The 17,878-nt window shown below is 57.6% G+C and overlaps 1 protein-coding gene and 1 long non-coding RNA gene across 2 annotated transcripts in view; one reads left to right on the top strand and one right to left on the bottom strand.

Moving 5' to 3' along the window:
* ARHGAP23 (Rho GTPase activating protein 23) overlaps nucleotides 1–17,628 on the bottom strand; it is a 42,973-nt gene extending 25,345 nt beyond the window's left edge. Inside the window, exons 1-11 of the mRNA XM_036268016.1 lie at nucleotides 17,583–17,628; nucleotides 13,716–13,877; nucleotides 11,441–11,468; nucleotides 10,190–10,285; nucleotides 9,910–9,988; nucleotides 9,689–9,743; nucleotides 5,508–6,672; nucleotides 3,896–4,051; nucleotides 3,610–3,721; nucleotides 3,369–3,426; nucleotides 2,000–2,143 (exon numbers count right to left, since the gene is read on the bottom strand). Of these exons, the coding sequence (XP_036123909.1) occupies nucleotides 2,000–2,143; nucleotides 3,369–3,426; nucleotides 3,610–3,721; nucleotides 3,896–4,051; nucleotides 5,508–6,672; nucleotides 9,689–9,743; nucleotides 9,910–9,988; nucleotides 10,190–10,256 (1,836 nt within the window). The 5' untranslated portion in view covers nucleotides 10,257–10,285; nucleotides 11,441–11,468; nucleotides 13,716–13,877; nucleotides 17,583–17,628. The remainder of the gene's footprint in view (nucleotides 1–1,999; nucleotides 2,144–3,368; nucleotides 3,427–3,609; nucleotides 3,722–3,895; nucleotides 4,052–5,507; nucleotides 6,673–9,688; nucleotides 9,744–9,909; nucleotides 9,989–10,189; nucleotides 10,286–11,440; nucleotides 11,469–13,715; nucleotides 13,878–17,582) is intronic.
* On the top strand, nucleotides 11,966–15,217 carry LOC118633863. Its single transcript, XR_004960279.1, has 3 exons — nucleotides 11,966–12,067; nucleotides 13,674–13,899; nucleotides 15,097–15,217. It is a non-coding gene; the product is annotated as an uncharacterized LOC118633863 (long non-coding RNA).
* Nucleotides 17,629–17,878: the final 250 nt, after the last annotated feature.

Raw genomic sequence — 17,878 nt, 5'->3', positions numbered from 1 at the left:
AGACCCCAGGGACCAGCATTGCCTCTCCCTTCCTCCCTCACGTCCCAGCCATCAGCAAGCCCAGGCCTTTCTTCCCCTTGGATCTCTCTAAATTGTTCCCTCCCGCCCTGGCCGGTTTGGCTCAGCGGTTAGAGCGTCGGCCTGCGGTCCTGAGAGACCCGGGTTCGGTTCCCGCTAAGGGCGCGTACCTCGGTTGCAGTTTGTCCCCGGCCCTGGTCGGTCGTGCGGGTGGCAGCCACTCGATGTGTTCCTTTCACATCGATGTTTCTCTCTCTCTCTCTGTTCCTCTCTCTCCCTCCCACTCTACCTGAACAAAAAAATGGGAAAATGTCCTCGGGTGAGGATAAAAAAATAAAATAAATAAATTGCTCCCTTCCTCAGCCCCATGCCACAATCTTGGTCAGGGTCCCTCGCTCACCTAGACAACAGCAGTGGCATTGCCTCTTCCTGTCACAGGCCAACACGCCTCCTGGGCTCATACACATCGCACCCTCCATTCAAATCGCTGCCAAGCCTTGCCCTGAGCGACCAGGCCCCCCATGCAGGCGCTCCCAACTCCTCACCTTGGCTCCACCTCCTGCCCTGGCTCCCAGCCACCCAGCACCCGTCCCCACCTTTCTCCAGACCATCCAGGAGGGCATCTCTGCCCTGCCAGGCCACTCGCCTTCCTCTCAGCTTGGTGGATTCTCACACACCCTTCATGTCTCTCCCACCCCACTGAGGCTAGGGTCACCTACCGTATGCTATTGCCCTGGACGCTCCTGGCCTAACCATCAGGCACTAGTAACTGTTATGCAACTTGAGCCACATCTGCTCGTCACAAACCCCAGCAGGGCAGGACTGGCCTGGCTCCCTCACCACGAAATCCCCAGAATCGCAACTGAGAATCAGGGCAGGCCACGCCCTTAGTCATTATCCATGGACTAGATTGGGGCACAGGCCAGCCAGCCCTGCCTAGATGACACATCTCATTTCATCCTCGGCCCCTTGGAGTAGAATAACGTCCCCATCTTACAGATCAGAACAGTGGGGCTCAGAAGTTAAGAGACCTTATGCCCAAAGCTTTATGCTTAATAAGTGGCTGGGCAGGAATTTCAAGTCTATCTGACTTCGAAGTTTATGTTCTTTCCAGATACAAGACCCCTAGAAGGCAGGGTGGAAAACTCAGCAAAATAGCAGCTCCTCCGTGCCAGGCGCTGGGTAAATCCATCTCATTTAATCCCTCACCAACAGGCATATGAGCTGGGGATTATTATTAGCTCCATTCCAGACGAGGAAATTGAGTCATAGGCAGGTGAGTCACCCATGCTCCCCCAGCAACTGGTGTTGCAGTCAAGAGACAAACCCAGGTTATGATAACCCTCTGCTCAGCTTTGCCGGGGCTGCTTGGGGGGACAGCAGTGGAGCCACGGCACAGAGGTTCAAGCTCCACGGACCCGGAGCCCCCTTCTCCTCTCCAGACCTTGATTGTCTCCACCCTCGGGCCCAAGCCGTCTCTCACCGAGATCTCCGTGGCAGCCCCGGACTGATCTGGCCTCGGCTCTGGCTCTCTCCAATTCACTCCCAGGAAGCCACAGGAAGGAGGCCCCAGGGGCCTGCAGTTGCCCTTAGGATAAAGACTAAAACTTTCACTGGCCTTGAGAAAGCTGACCTCTGCTTTCTTTGGGGGCCTCATCTCCGCTAAGAGAATCCCCCTGGCCTTGCTCCCTCATTTTCCATGAACTCCAGTGGCCTTTTTGGGGGTGATCTGCCAACTAAGATCACTGTGGACTGGTTTTGTCAGAATTCCAAGCACAACTTGATCAGATCCCACAGAACAGACCTCTTTTCGTTAGTTCTTTAGGTCCTCCAGAAGCTTTTCCCAGCATCTAACCTCTACCCCTCCTGCTTCAGTCTCAGCTGGTTCTCTTTGGCTCCAGAGGCTGTGGGCCGAGAAGCTGGAGAGTTCTGCTGGATTCATCTTCCATCCACCTTCACCTCATTCCTCCAGCCATCTTACCTTCCCCTTGTTGGTGAGGACCTGCTTATAATACAACCAGCCTTCTCTCCGGACATCGCTGAAGGCCGTGTCTGAGAGGTCAGAGGTTGAGTGTCGCTTAGAAGGAGCATCAGCATCTTCGGAAGTGCCCCAGCTATCCAAGGACTGCAGCAAGACAACAGAGGACAATTTAAGATGGCTCCCACAGGGTTAGCATCTCAGGAACTCCATGGACCACTCACAGCCACATGGACCTGGTGTATACCTGTGCTCTGCTCTGCCGTGCTGTGTGGCCTCATGGCCTTGCTTGCCCTCTCTGAACCTCTGGGTCGAGATCATGAGACACATGTACTGAGCAAGCTAGAAAAGAGGAAAGGCTCTGACCTGCAGACCACACGCCTCACCATGCCAGAAAAGCCAATCTGGAGCCTCCTTTAATTTTATAGACTTGAAGAAATCAAGGAAACAGAGGAAGTAATTGTGTCAACACAGAGTTAAATAAACAGAGGAAGTTGGAACATCAATAAAGATTGAGTTAATGGAGCAGATAGTCGTGTCCACAAAGAGTTAAACAGAGGAAGTGATAGTGTCAATAGGACAGGGGTGACACGTCAAGGGAGAATTAAGTAAGCAGAGGAAGTTATAAAGAATAAGCCAGGTAACCAAAGCTATCGAGAGTTTGGAATCAAGATGGCTTTTCCAGTCCAACCATAATCAAAGAGTTAAGACCACTTCAGAACTGACCCTATGTTTTCCCAGGTCCTGAGGCTGAAGACTCTAGCTTCTCCATCATTCTCAACTTCATGTTCCCTCCTACTTTCTGATGTCCCTGGCCCCTGAAGACACCACTCGAATACTGACCAAGTGCGCCCTCGGTCCAGGCACTGCCTTAGGCACCCAGAGAAATCAAGCAGCGAACAAACCAAATAAAACCCCTGCCCTCACGGAGTGTATGTTCCAGCTCGGAGACAGGCAGGAAAGGAGATGGATGCATAAATGACAGGACATAAGACGTGCTAAGAAGGAAACGTGGCAAAGGGAGGCATAAATGTCAAGGGTGGAGGCAGAAATTTCACGGAAGGCCTGAAAAAGCCTGAAGAAAGTAAAATGTGAGTCACGTGGCCGAGTGGGGCTGTGGAAAGGGCATCCCAGACAGGGAATGGCGAGCGCGAAGGCCTGGGCCGGAAGGGCCGGTGGTGTCTTCAGGTGCGACAGAGCCCGCAGAGGAGGGGGGTCATGTGGTCGGCACGAGGGTGAGTGGGCGCGGGGAGAAAGAAGAGGGCAGAAACCGGAGGAGCTCATTTCAGATGACAGAGGCCACAGGCCTGGACCCTGCGCCGAGGGCCTGCCCAGCACTCCAACGCCCTCCCCGCACACACAGGCCGCTCACCCCATCAGTAAAGAAGCTTCGGAGCATCCGCAAGCTGGGTACTCGGTTTGGCAGGCGCCTGGGGAGCAAAGACCAAGAGTGAGGAATGTGGGAAGCATAGCTAGGACCTGAACCCTCCCCCCCACACCCCAAGACTCAGAAGCCTTCCAGGGAGGAAGCTCACTACCCTGGTGTGTAGCGGACCCCAGAGCCCCGCCACAGCCCAGTCGAGCTGGCTGTGATGGACCCTCCCCGTCCTCACCTAAGAGCTTTGCCCTCTTCCCGGAAGGTGTTGAGCCCGTCATCGCAGGACTTGGAGCGCTCCGTGGTGATGGCCAGCAGGTAGGAGGAGCGTCGGCCGGCCTTGATGCTGCCTGCAAAACCGCCCACGTTGGGCCACAGGGTCAGTGGGGCCGCAGGTCGGGGGCTTCCACAGAGCCCTCCTCTCTGGGAAGGGCCAGGAGGAGCTAAAGAGGTCAGACATCAGGTAGCAGGCCCAACAGTCTGTGTGGACCAGGCAGCGAGAGGGCGGGGGAGGGGGTACTCACTGCAGTCCTTGGAGTAATGGCGACCAAGGGCAAAGGTGAAGGTTGGGGAGGATGGGCTGGTGCCCAGGACAGGAGCTGAGTTCATGGCGCTGGAGACCACAGCAGAGGCGGGGACGTGCTTGGCTTGGAGGTCAATGCTGGGGCTGGTGGGCTCATCTGGGAGAATGGAGGGAGTGGTGAATGGAGGTGGCAGAAAGCTGAACCTGCCTGTCCCCCATCCCCAGCCTTGCCTCCAGGCCCAGACCATAATCCCCAAGGCCCCTCAAGTCTCCAGGGCCCTGCTGACAATATGCTCATAGCCAAGGGTGCCCACCAACCAGACTGTGGTCTTGGAGGCTCAGCCCCTGCCCCACCCATCACACCAAGGGCACCCAGGCAAGGGGCTGAGCTGCCCTTCTTAGACGGGGCTCCTGAGGGCAGGGACTGTGTCTCCCCAACCAGACTGGGAGCTTCTTGAGGATAAAGACTGTCTCCTGAGGGCTCCTTGAGGGCAGGAGCTGTTTCCCCTCCGACTGGGAGCACTTTGAAAGTAAAGATGTACCTCCCCCTTAGACTGGGAGCTCACTAGGGCTGTCTGCCCACTCAGACTGAAGGCTGGTGGTGGGAGCCCAGGGCGGGGTCTCTTCTCCCTCACTCCCATGGCTACATTACAGTGAGCTCACCACCCTCAGCTCCATTTCTCGGCTCCTGCCTTCCAGTCCACAACTTTGCATCTGGTCTTTCTCCCAAGCCCCTAGACCCAGGCCAGCCCATTCTGCTTCCTCACAAGTGCCTCATACTCAGCAAACCCTAAACCTTTCCTGCCCCACTCCTCATTCCAAGCGGAGGTGAGGCATCGCCCTCCAGCGAGGCAAGAAAGCCAGGAAAGACCCACCTCTCCATCTCTTGCCTTTCCCTTACCCAGCATCTGTCCAGAGAGCGCAGAGTTTCAACATCCCCTCCGCTCTCAGGATGGAGTCCGAACTCCCTATAATCTGACAAGGTCCCCCCAGACCCATTCTGATGACCTGGAAGGGCATCTTGCCTCTATCATTTCAAGGTCCTTGCATATTCTAGTCTCCCTCCCTGAACATTCTTCCCCTAGCTAACTCCTTCCTGTCTGTCCTTCCAGGCTTAGCCAAAATCTCCTTTCGTGAAGGTTCTAGGCTATGTGGCCCTTCTCTGTCTCCAATAGCTCCCTGTACAGCCATCACACACTCATCCCACTGGATTGCTCTTGTCTGATCATACATGCTCCCGTTGGACCACACATTCCAGGGGAGCCTGGAGCCTAGCACAGTGCCTGACAAATACTTGCTGGGTGGATGGAAAGTTGAAAGAACAAAGAGTGAAAGAAACAAAGGAAGGATAGAAGGATGGACGGAAGGGTGAGAGAAAAGACTGATTAAAGAATGAAAAGGAAGAAAGAAATGAATGAATGAACAAAGGAAGGAGGGAGGAAGGAAAAATGGATGGATGGATGGATGGATGGATGGATGGACGGACGGACAAAGAAACAGGTTGATCTCATCAACACCCAACCCAGAGTTTTGCCCACTGTGACAGTTAGGGGGGTGGGGTACAACAGGGCACAAACAAGTCTCCCAACACAGCCCCCTGCACCATTACTCACCAATGAAGGGGATAGAAGCCAGAGAGTCTTCTGTAGTGGCCAAAGGGGCCACCTTCCGGCCCAGGCGTTCCCCTCGCCCACTGGTCTCTGGCTCTGGGGGCTCATCACCAAACCCACGGTTCATCTGTCTTGCAGGGGGCAGCTGGACCTTGCGGCCTGTTGGAGGCTTCTGCCTCAGGACCACCTCATCTCGACGATCCTCGGCGGGAGGCTCCAGGGTCCGGGTGCTGGGTTCTGATCGGACAACCCTGGGTGGTTCGGAGGCCTCTGGTAGGAACGGTGCAGGGGACTGGGCCAAGTTGAAGGTGGGCAGCCCCCCAAAGGGTGAGTCCCGGAAGGAGAGTGCATGCAGGAGGCCAGTCCGGCGCTGGAATGACGGACTGTAGCTCCGGTACCCAATGTACCCCATGTCGTCTAGGCCCTGCAGACCAGGTGGGGGTGGGGCCTGGGGCCCAGACAGGTCCCTGGGTGGGCAGGCTGGAGTGCGGGCAGATGGACGCTGGGAAGCCCAGCCACAGCGCTCGAAGCGGGGCGATACCAGTGCCCCTGGTCCCAGTGCCTCAGCTGAGTGGGTGGCCCGGCTCAGGTAGTCGTCTGAGCGAGCTCGGTGCCAGCCCTCCTGGCCCAGCTGGCTCAAGGCACCCTGAGAGGTGGAACAGGGCCACGGGTGGTGGGCAGTCATGTCCTCCAACCGGTCCTGGGAGGCACTGCGGGCCCGAGGGGGCATGGCGGGGCACCGTCTCTCCCCCGCCCTGCGGGGTACCTGGTTCGACAGCCAGTGTGACAAAGCCTGCTGGCACTCCAGTCTGCTGGGGGGCACCCGGCTGCCAGGCTCCGGGAAGGCACGGGGTGTCCGGGGCTCTGAGGGAAGGTGGGGGAAGGCACCAGGGCTGGGGCGGGGCTGGCTCATCCCCAAGGGAGGGTTGTCCGAATGGGTGCGGGCAGCAGATGGGACTCGGGACCCGGGGTCACTCCAGGCAGCAGGACTCCGGGAGTCACTGGGCAGTGCCGAGATGGGCTCAGGCACCATAGTGGCCCAGGTGGAGACCCGGGCTGGCGGGGCATAGATCTTTCGAGGGTAGCAGATGGGGGGTGGCTCTGGGATGCTCCGGGCCTCTCCAGAATACGGCTCGTTCCCCTTCAGGTAGGCATCCTGGGAGTAGGCCTGGCAGGGGACAGAGGTAGGTGAGCAGGGCTGGACAGGTGCCACAGGGCAGGCCTACAGAAGCCCTGGAAGCTCCGGATGACAGAGAAGGGGACTGAAGGGAGAGGAACGAGCAGGGGCAGTCCTGAGTGGGTGGGGGTAGGAGGGCCTGCTCCAAAGACAGTGGGGTAGAAAGCAGAAATAAGAGGCCTTTGAGAGTCACACTCACACACACGCACGCACGCGCGCGCGCGCAACACAAAAACACATACACACTCACTGGAGAAAGAGCCAGGATTTCTCGAAGACTAATGACAAGGACTGCCTTTAGCCACAAACATTCCAACATCTGTTCTCTGGGGTCCTCCCCCCTTGCTGGCCTCAGCTGCCTCCCTGCTTCCTTATGTCCAACAGTGCCCACAGCCCCTCAGGCAGAGTTGGAAGCCCCACCAGAGACCAGTCAAGATTGCAAATGACAGAGAAGGAAGCAGGCTAAGGGGTGTGTCTAAGCAGGGGGTCGAGGGGTAGGCAGCTGGAAAGCCCAGCTGTCCAACCATCCCCTGGATGGGGAGCTGGGGCCTGGTTCCTGGGGTGAGGAGGAGCTAGCTCACCTCCTGCTCTCTCTGGGTCAGGTTGGGGGAGGGGCCTTGGGCCACCTTCTGCCACCCAAGGCCTGGAATTTGGCTCTGGGAGCTGAGGCTGACGCTGCATTGCTAAGGAGTGACAGGCCCAGTGCCCCGGCCGGCCAAAAAAGGAGGCAGCCCCCAGGGACAGTGGCCTTGTGGCCCTGCCCTAGCCTGGCCCTTGGTGGGCTGCCTGGTGGCCTATCTCAGGGTGAGTATCAGAGGGTGGGAGGGTGAAACCAATCTCACACACACACACATGCCACACCACAGGAGACACAAGAAAATACACACCCAGAGACACACACACACATACATAAATACAATAGGACACACACACACACAAATAACTACACCTCCAGTCCCAGCACACACATCATGTGATGAAAATGAGCGAAACCACACCCCTGCACACTCAGCCCCCTTCAGACCAACACAGCCTGATCAGGGACACACATACCTCTCCTTCCTGCCATCCTGCCGGCTCAGCTTCCGCAGGCTCCCCGCATCACGCTGGTGGCGGCAGCATCCTGCCCGCCTCCAACCTCCCCCGCCCAGCTAACCCCTCAGACCACTGCGTCAACCCTGGCCTCCGTGGCCCCCCACTCCTAGTCTGCCCTCCCTGCGGCTGCCTGCCCTTGGCCCCCACCGGCTCCGGCTCGGAGGAGGAGGGAGGGAAGGATGGGTGTGGAGGGGCCTCGCAGCGTCGGCGGTGGCGTCAGCGGCTGCCGCGGCCCCATTGGCCTCCAGCCTTGGCTCCCAACCACAGGAATGCCTGGGCCCCACCCTCTGGCCGGCAGGGATGGGGGAGCCAGCGGAGGCCCCAGATGCTGACATCTGGGGCTGCCCACCAGAGCCTGGGTAGCAGAGCTCCAGATTGCTGTCCTCATCTCTTGTCCCCTCCAACTGAACAGGGAGTGGGAGGACATGCCCTAGGTCCTGCCCTGTCACCCCCTCCAGGCCCGAGGGGACATGGTGGGGTACCATCTCATAGCTTGCGTAGCCTCAGCCTTGAAGTATATGGGTAGGGTCTTGAAGATTTGTGGGGAGCTGTGCACCTCTCTGGGCCCCCATCTTCCCTCCCCCTCACCAGGAAGGGCAAGGGGACCATTGAGGTCAGGGGGTGGAGGTTCCCAGAGAGGCATGGTGCCAAGCATGGCACTATGATTACAGTGATTATGAGAACACATCTGGGGCAGAAGCCAGCAGAGTGACTCTCAGGGCCTTCTGGGCTTGGCACTCAGTCTCCCCTGGGCGGGGGAGGGGGGGCAGTAACCTTGGGGGCAAGCAAGCTGACATCTGGCTGGGAACCATGAAACCAGGGAACTGGGCACTGGGCACAGAGGACAGCCCTGGGCTCTGGTCAAGGCTGGGAGGGGGCTCAGAGAGAGACAGCATGTGCATGTGTGTGTGTGCACAGATCATATACAGGACATGCTGGGTGCAATGTCCATGGTATCTGCTGTGCCGATGCAGGGTTCTAGGCGTGCTGAGTGCCCGTGTGGGGAGGTGTTTGAACTGCGCATCATGACTGTTTAAGGTTTGGTTACTGTGAGACTGGTGAACGCTGGCACCTGTGTTGGGCTGGGGCACGCTGTGATGTTGGGCACACATGCTGTGACGACAGCGAGCGTTTGTGATGTGGGTGAGTGGTGAGAAGTCCCGGTATGTGTGTTGTGATACACTGCATATATGTTGTGTTGTGGGGAACGGAGATACTGAGAGTGTGTTGCGCTGTTATGATGTTTGTGCTGTACTGTGATATTTGAGGGGTTGTGTGGTAGTGGGTGCCTGTGTGCAGTGCTGAGAGGTTGTGTGGTGGCATGTGTTTGGTGTGGTGTGTTGGGTTCACTGAGTCTGTGTGTGATGTACCACGGTTTACGGCATGCTAGATGAAGGGGTACTGAGGGGTTATGTTGTGTGGCTGTGTATCTGGTGTGCTACGCTTGTGTACTGAGTGGTGCATAGTGTATTGTGAGTGAGAGCACATGACAGTGGGGTGGGGTGGGTGTGCTGTGTGTGGGGACACAACTACAGGAGACACACTCACTCAGAGCCAGGCAGGGAGAAGATGCAGGTAACAGGCATCTCATGGGAGCCCACAAAAACGTGCCAGTCTGGCAGGGCCCGCTGAGCCACTCTCCTTCCAGATACCCTGGCAGGAATCCTGTCTGCTAGGCCGGCGCCTCCCCTTCCCTCAACACAGAGCAGCCCTAAATGAAGCAACAACCAGCCCCAGCCCAGGGATGGGCCTGGCATCCCCCATTGGGCAATGCCAGGCTGGTACTGCCCCCTCCACTCTCTTCTCTGCCTCCCAGAGGGACAGACACAGGAGGGAGGCCCAAGGAGAAAGGCTGTATCCTGCCCCCCAGGCCTCCAGGATCCTCCACTTCAGACTGCAGAGCAGGACTCACCAGCTGGAGAATGTCCTCATCCTTGGGCATGATGGAGAGCTCCAGGGTATCAGCACTACAGAGACAGGGCAGGGGGTCAGGCCCGGCTGAGGCAACAGGGTCTGGGAGAACCTGGATCCTGGTCTCCAGGGCACCCCCAGAGCCAAGGGGATGGGGTGTGCAGGGAGTCTCAGCGAGTGGGCAGGAGCTATTATGAGAGGAAAGAGGCAGGGGGCGCTCACCTGTTCTGGATCAGAGCTATGACCTGGGAGTAGGTCTTCCCAATGACGCTCTCCCCATTCACCTTCACCAGCCGGTCTCCTGGGAACAAGGGGCAGCCCCGTGTGTGAGCAGGCCAAGACGTGTCAATGGCCCTACCTGAGAACCCTTGTAGCCAGTACAGATGACAGGAGGGTGACAGAAGCCTCCCTGATACCTGGGTCTAAGAATACCATCCTAACCAGAGGGTAGGGAGAAGAGACCCAGAGGGGCGCAATGAGCTGGATAACTGGGACAGCTCACCTGTGCGAAGCCCCGCCCTATGGGCAGGGCCCTCATCCTTCACATTCTTGACGAAGATGGTATCCATGGGCTCCAGGCGGTGCCGGGGTGAGGGTCCTGGTGAGCATCAGCCAGGTTAGCTGGGGGAGGCTGCTGAAAGTCACACCCGCGCACAACTACACACACACAGAGGACACACACTCAGAGAATAATCACGCTCACACAGACACAGAGACCCACACACCCACAGGGGCACAGATGCCCAGGATCAGACAGAAAGACACACTCAGGGAGAATGAAAATCTACACAGAGCAGAGTGGCTCCTTATGCCTCCTGCGTCCCAGCACTGTGCAAGAAAGTAGACTAAAAAGGACAGAGACATGGTTCTTCCCCTTCTCAGCTCACTGTCTTGTGGGACAGACAGACAGGCAGACACATACATACACAAGCCACAGACAAAGAAAAGGGCACCGTAAAAGAAGCTGTATCGAGCCCTGCAGATACACCAGCAGGGAGAGACACTATCACACACACAATATCCACACCCACAGACCAGGGGAGCTGCAGAAAGGCCCTGAAGCCCACAGATACCAACACTCACATCACACTGTACCCCAGCAATACTCTTCTGCTACTGTCTCCGTCAGAGAAATGGGCCTGTTCTGGGCAGCTGGCTCCTCCCCCACCATAGACCTCTGTGATGGAGACTCAGGAAGACAGTGGCCCCACAGCTTCCCAGCAGAGACCCCAGTGGCAGAGAAGGAAGGCTGCCTGTTCAAGGAGTTCTGCCTTGAATACCCTGGGGAGCCTGGGTGCCAGGGAGGGTGACAGCCAGGGGATGTAGGCTCATATTAGAAAAGATAGACCTCAGGGTCCCCCCTTATGCCCAACATATCCACAAAGACTGCCCTTGATCAGCTGCACCCCAGCAGCAGCCCCCAGGCCTGCAGCCCTGATGTGTGCCTCAGTCTGGGAGTAACCCCAGGGCAGGGGCCAGGTCTTAGAAATCCCTCTGCTGCCCAGAGTGCCACCTCTAGTGTGAAATGGAAAGACCCAGAGGCAGGCAAATGTGAGAAAAGAAAGGGAGGAGAGAGAGAGGGTGAGCAGATGTCCAGGGTGGCCACCCAGAGGAGAGCAAACACGGGAACAGCAGTCGAGGGTGAAGGGCACAGTGAAACCGAGGCTGATTTGGGGGCGAGGGAGAGAAACAGAAGCTGGAGGATGAGTCCTGGCTCGTCAGCCCCTGGGGCCCACCCCTCAACACTCCTTACCTCCTCCTCGGCCTCCATTCTCTTCCTCCTGCAAGGGGCAGAGAGATGGGTGTTGGCCCTTAGTCCAGCCCTCAGCAGCACAGAGGGAGGCCCAGCTCCACCTGGGCGGGCCCCTTCAATCTCCCTCACCCAGGTCCTACCCTCTTATCTTCTACAAAGAGCCCAGCGTCTGGAGGGGGCAGGAGGGGTCTATGGGGACGTCCCAGGCATGATTCTCCAATGACAGGAACTTTCTCTCATGCTGACCCTACCATGTCAACATCTCAGCCATCTGAGAGCCCCCAATCAATGGGGGACCATGACCCCTTCCCTCGGGGAGTTTGAACCAAACATACTAACAGAGAGAGAACCTGGACAGACACAGATAAGCAAGCATGACAAGTGCAAACAGCGGCTATCGGTTCGGAGAGAGTGGGAGGACAAGGCCTGATCGGTGGCCCCCGGGGAGGGGACGTGAAGGCTGGGAGAAGGCGCTCTGAGTGAGGGGAGGGGAGCGTGCAGGTATCAGAAATCAGCATGTGTGGGACTGAATCAGCTGAGGTGAAGGAGAAAGTCAGCAGCAGCAAGCCACAGAAGTCAGACTAAAGCATTCAAGTTGGGAATGAGAGAAAGAGGGAGCCAGTGAAGGTTGGTGAGTGGGAGAAAGTGGATGTGAAAATACCAGTTAGAGAAGAGAATTCTGGCATCTGGGTGTAGGGCTAAGAAACCGAGTCCAGGGGACCCATTAGGGAGGCCTCTGGGCTCCTCCTGGTGAGTGAGGGGGAAGGGCACTGGATTTGGGGAAGAAACAGAAATGAGAGAAAGAAGGTCAGAAAGACACAACGGGCCAGCAAGTGACATTTTAGAGCAGGATCCGGCCTTTAGTGTCATCTTGTCTAACCCTCTCCACAGAACATCCATTTTACAGATGACTTGTCCAGGCCCACTTAGAGACTCAGTAGCAGAGCCAGGGCTGGAACCCAGGACTCTGGCATAGCAGTGAGGACAGGAAGGCCTCTGGGCTCTGCTGGAGAGGCCCTCTGCCCGGGCCCTGCCATGTGGCCTTGTGCCTGCTGATATGAGCTGACAGCACAGGGAGGGGGTGGCGGAGGCAGACAGATGCATGTAGACGGCTGAGCTCCCTGCAGGCTCCCAGTCCTGGGCAGGTTCTGGGAAAGGAATGGAGCCTGTCCCTGGCTTACCTAGCCCTGCAGTCTCCCAAAGCCCCACGTGAGCTAGGTCTCTCGGAGACAGGTCCACCACCCAGACTAGACCACTCAGGCTGCTTTTGCCCTTGTCACCCCTCAGCAGGGACCCCTGAGAGAAGTTGGCAGGGGCCAGAAAGAAAGGGCATTCTGGAAAAGGAGGGAAGAAAGGACTGAAGGTTCCAGGGAATGAGAGGGCTGGGATCCTTGGGCATCAAGGGGTGGGGCAGAGCCCCTCCCACACACTATCAGCCCCCACTTACACCCAGAGGCATAGCTGCAGCCCATGAGAATAGAGGCAGCCCCACCTCAGACTCAGACATGGCCAGGAGAGTCATACAGCCAGGTACACATGACGTGTATTTACGGACTCCGAGATGCCCATGTCTAGATACACACGTGTGCATGTCGTGTGCCCACAGAGCAGTGCAAGCACACAAGCATGGGCACTGAGACCTAATGTGAATACTTGCTTCGCCTTCAGGGACCCCTCCTCCCAGCAGACACTGTGGATTGGGCTGAGCAGCCGGGTTCCTGGCCTCAGAGAACTTGACACTTATACGAGGGCTAGAAAGGATCTTAGGGGTCAAGTAGAAAAAGGCCCTCCGGTTACAGCAGGAAAAGTGAAGCCCAGAGATCCACAGTGAGTTAGGAATTGTGCCAGGGCTAGAACCCAGGTCTCCTTCATCCCAGCCCAGGGTTCTTTCCAGCACACAGAGCTGAGGCCAGCAAGCGCCTGGGGTGCTCCGGCAGGGGTTCCAGAGGTGTGCTGGAACAGACTCCCTGAGAACTCAGACGGAAAGGGGACAAAAACACCATCTCAGAAGTGGCCAGTGGACGAGGGGTCCCAGGACCACATCTCTCCGAGCAGGTGTCCACCTTCCAGAGACCAAGAATCTGAGGTGTGAGTGAACAACCCGATTCCCTCACCTCTAGGTTCCCTGCCCTGAGCCAGCCACCCCTTCTGAGAAGATGAAAATGACCCAGGCCACAGAAGAAGGACCATGGAGGGAGAGGACAGTGCAAAGCAACCTCCTCTCCCCCATCAGGGCTTCCTCAGGATGGGCCAGGCCGGGGTGAGCTGGGCGCACCTTCAGGCTGCAGTGCACGGCGGACTCGGGTGGGTACACGATGAAATGGCGCAGGGTGAAGCCGAAGCCGTCCTGAAGACTCTTGTGCAGCAGCAGTGTCCGCGGCCCCTGCCAGGGGAAGGGGCGCCCAGGAGAGCACCCATCTCTTGGGCCCAGTGGCAGCTGTGGGAGCACAGGGAGATGGGTGAGTGGCCTTGTTGCCTACAACCTCAAGTCTGCACACTGCCTCCTGCAGCCCAGAGGACCTGATGGGGGCTGGACGGGGCCCATGGGTTCAGGCACCCTCCTCAGCCCTTCCTTCCTCTCATCCTCATCAGCCCAACAGCGGCTTCCTTCTTTCTTTCCTCTCAACCCCCTGGTGATGCTTTTGTTTCCAAGGAAATAACTCACTGCAGTGAGCCAAGTGTTGGTTCAGTTCAGTTCACTAAATGTTCATGAGCACCTACTGTGTGCCAGGCACTGAACACAATGCCTGCTGCTGTCTGCGCTCATTCCTGCCGCTGTACAATTGCACACATGCACACAGACACACACGTGTGCAGACGCAGACACATCCACACTCTTGCACACAGAACACACAACACCCAGACAAGCACACTCATGTGCAAAGTGCACAGACACAGATGAGTACACACTCACACTCATGTGGACATGCAAACGTGCACACACAGATGCACATAATCAGTCTTACACACACCTAGACATACACATGCACACACTGGTCCCACACACAATATCCTTCAGGAGCAGCAATGGAGACAGGTGAAGGACTAGAAGCCACAATGGAGTGGACTGGACATCCAGACAACTGCAGGGACTTCCTGAGGCTCGAGAGCCCAGCCCAGAGGCCTGGCTGGTTCACTGGAACTGAGTGGGAAACTGGGTGGGGGTGGGAGGACACGTCACTGCCCTCTGGCTGACCTGCTGGAATACTTGGGATTCCCCAGGATGACCTGGCAGAGGATGTCTGAAGACAAGGGTTTAGGGACTCACAGGACTTTTCTGGGACAAGAGGGAGAAGAGGATGGGCAGTGCCTGAGGGAAGTCTCCCTTTAGGTCCCCTGCTCAGACACAGAGAGACAAAGTGAGGGACAGGAGGGTGTCAGAGAGATGTGTTTACAGGGAGGCAGAGGCAGACTGCCCAGTGAAAAGCCAGGAGGCCTCCCCTGGTGGCTCTTCAACCCCCACACCTTGGGCAGCCTAACTTAACCCCTCAGAGGACAAGAAGCTCCTTCACCCCTACCCCAAACAGTCCTCAACCCCTCACTCCTCCTTGGCCCTGGGAAGAAAGGTGAGGTTGGGTGCAGAAGGAAGACGACCACTCGTTCTGGGATGAGGCGCTCTCACTTTACTAAGTCTCCCTTTCTTCCTCATCTAATAGCTGGAGAAAAATCGAATTTGCCACTCAAATGCACTGATGCTAAGAAGTTCCATCATCCATCCATCCACTCTCCTGTTAACACATCTGGCGGAAGGAAGCCTGCCCTAGGTCCAGGGCTATGCTAGGGAGTTCTGCATGGGGTTGGAGAGATTAAAGAAAAATATGACAGCCCTGGCCGGTTTGGCTCAGCGGTTAGAGCGTCCGCCTGCGGTCCGGAGAGACCCGGGTTTGGTTCCCGCTAGGGGCATGTACCTCCGTTGCAGTTGTCCCCGGCCCTGGTTGGTCATGCGGGTGGCAGCCACTCGATGTGTTCATTTCACATCGATGTTTCCCTCTCTCTCTCTCTCTTCCTCTCTCTCCCTCCCACTCTGTCTGTACAAAAAATGGAAAAATGTCCTCGGCTGAGGATAAAAAAAAGAAAGAAAAAAAAAAGAAAAATATGACAGAGTAATAAGCTTGCTTCATGCAGCCCCAGGGGACAGAGCCAGGTGGGAGATACAAGAGGCTGAGTGAAACTCCAGGCCAAGGTGACCATTCTAACGTACATCTGGAAAACTACCCGGATGAGGTTGTGAGCTCTGTCCTCGCAAGGGTCCAAGGAAAAGCTGGACGACCCCCAGTCTTAGCGGGGATTCCAGCAGGGGGCTGGAGGTCCAGTGACGGCCTCTCGGTCCCTTCCACCTATGGTGATAGCCTGGACTCTCCCACTTAGATCCACAGTCCTGAGGGGGTCTGTGGAGCCCAGAGAAAACTCTGGGAATTCAACTGAGGTCTAAAATCCCTTGGATTTCCTATTTCTGCAAACTGATGGGGGCGGGGGGACGAGGGCCTCAGGAGACCCTCCATTGCCCCCTCCTTGCGGAAGCCCCAGCTCTTCTCCAGTATGGGCAGCCTCCCCTGCACACCCTCCACCCAAGCTCAGAACTGAGGCTGTTTGCAGGGCCCATTGTTTTGCTGGTGTCCTGGATTAAGGTTTAAGCCACCAGCTGCCCCCGTGATGAGAAGTGGCTGAGACAGGTCCCTGCATGCCCCCCACTCCTCCCCCAGCACACATCCTGCCTGGAGCTGCCAGCTGCCTGGGGGTGCCACCCTCTGGGGGGCCTGCCCACAATCCAGGGCAATAGGCATGCCTTCCTCTCTCAGGTCCCCTCCTCACCCAGGCACTGTTGGCATCCCGACCCTTATCTCAGCCTTCAGCCTCTCCCTTTCCTCTCTTCCTTCTTTCCAGTTTCCCTTCCCCCCTCCTTCCCAGCTAGGCTCCTGAGAATGTCAGTGTGGTAATCCCCCAGCCGCAGCTTCCACACTCTTGCCTGAAGAGGAGACGCTGCAGCCCCCATAGACAGCCAGATGTGGCAGCCCCAATGCAGTTCTCCTCCTAGATTTAACTTCAAGTCTTCTATGTTATTATACATGCAAGTTTCCTTTCCTCCCCTGCATCGGACCTGGGGCAATCCTGGGTCTTGGTCTCATTTGAGGGGGAGGAAGGTGATAGATACAGAAACAGAGGAGCCAGCAATGAGAACAAGAAAGGTGATTAGACTGGGAAGCGGTACAGCTCATACACATCCCCAACCCTGCTCCCTGAGGTAGGCACAGAGATAAGGGAATACAGAGGGAGAGGCTTGGGGGATACAGGGACATCACTGATTAATACTTTCTTGCCTCAGATCCATTTCCAAATGCTCCCACCCTCATGTCAGGAAAGAAAGAGACATCCAGAAATACCAACTAATTCTGGAAGGGCAGACGGCGTCAGGGCCATAAATTAGACAGAACTGGACACATGGTGGGTTGGCAACACCAGGAACTAGAACCCAGGAGTCCTGCTCCTCCCCCAGGAGCATAAAGAGGTCAGTGCAGGGAGCACAGCGTTCATGCTGGGCATGGCGCCCACTATGATTCACACCCTACCAGCCTGGTCGATCCCCAACATCAGAAACACTGTCCCAACCCCCACTCCTGCCCTGTCAAATCTCACCCACAGATCACTCACTACACGCCAGGGCCCATTGTGCCGTCTCAGTCTCCTTTGCCCACCAGAAAACCCTTGTGTGTCCTTGTGCCCAGGTCCACTACCGGGGGGAGGACAGAGTGGTGCCCACCACTCCATTTAGGGGTACTCCTGCCTGCCTCTGGCTCGAGGTCCCTGCCAGCCCAAACTCCCCAGGATCCTAGATGCCCCAGCATCTCCTCAAACAACCCTGGTCCCTTCCATCCTTCCACTGCCTGTAAACCTGCGGGCTTGAGACCCCTGGAGACCACCAACCAGACCGGGGCTTGTGATCCAGCACCTCTGGAGAAGCTCTCGGCCACAGTCCCACCACCTTCACAGGTATCTTTCCAGCTCTTTACTCGCTCCCCATTCCGGGGCACGGGTCCCAGAATGCAGGGCACACACAGGGAGTTGGTGGCCCCAACCCCCTCCCCCACCTCCCCACGAGGCTGCGCAGGCCCCTCGCCCTGGCCCCCGCCCCCACGGCGCTCACCCTGGCCCTCCGCGACCCGGGCGCGTGGCGGTCGCTGTGACGGAGGCAGGGCAGCCAGAGGCAGCGCGGTTCCGGGGCGCTGCAGTCCACACCGACGGCGCGCTCCCAGCGCCAGCCTCCGGCCCCCGCGCGCTCCACGCGCCACACGGCGCCGCCCACCAGCGCCGCCACCGGCGGGGGCCCCCGGCCACGGCCGCCGCCCCGGCTCCATCGCGCCGAGGGCCCGGCTTCCGGAGCGGGGCGCAACTCCCGGGCGACGGCGGCCGCTCCTCGGCGCCCCGCGGGCGGCGTCCTCG

The sequence above is a fragment of the Molossus molossus genome, unplaced genomic scaffold (assembly GCF_014108415.1).
Source record: "Molossus molossus isolate mMolMol1 unplaced genomic scaffold, mMolMol1.p scaffold_m16_p_19, whole genome shotgun sequence".
In the NCBI taxonomy this organism is placed as follows: Eukaryota; Metazoa; Chordata; class Mammalia; order Chiroptera; family Molossidae; genus Molossus; species Molossus molossus.
This window is presented reverse-complemented; position numbering and strand designations above follow the sequence as displayed.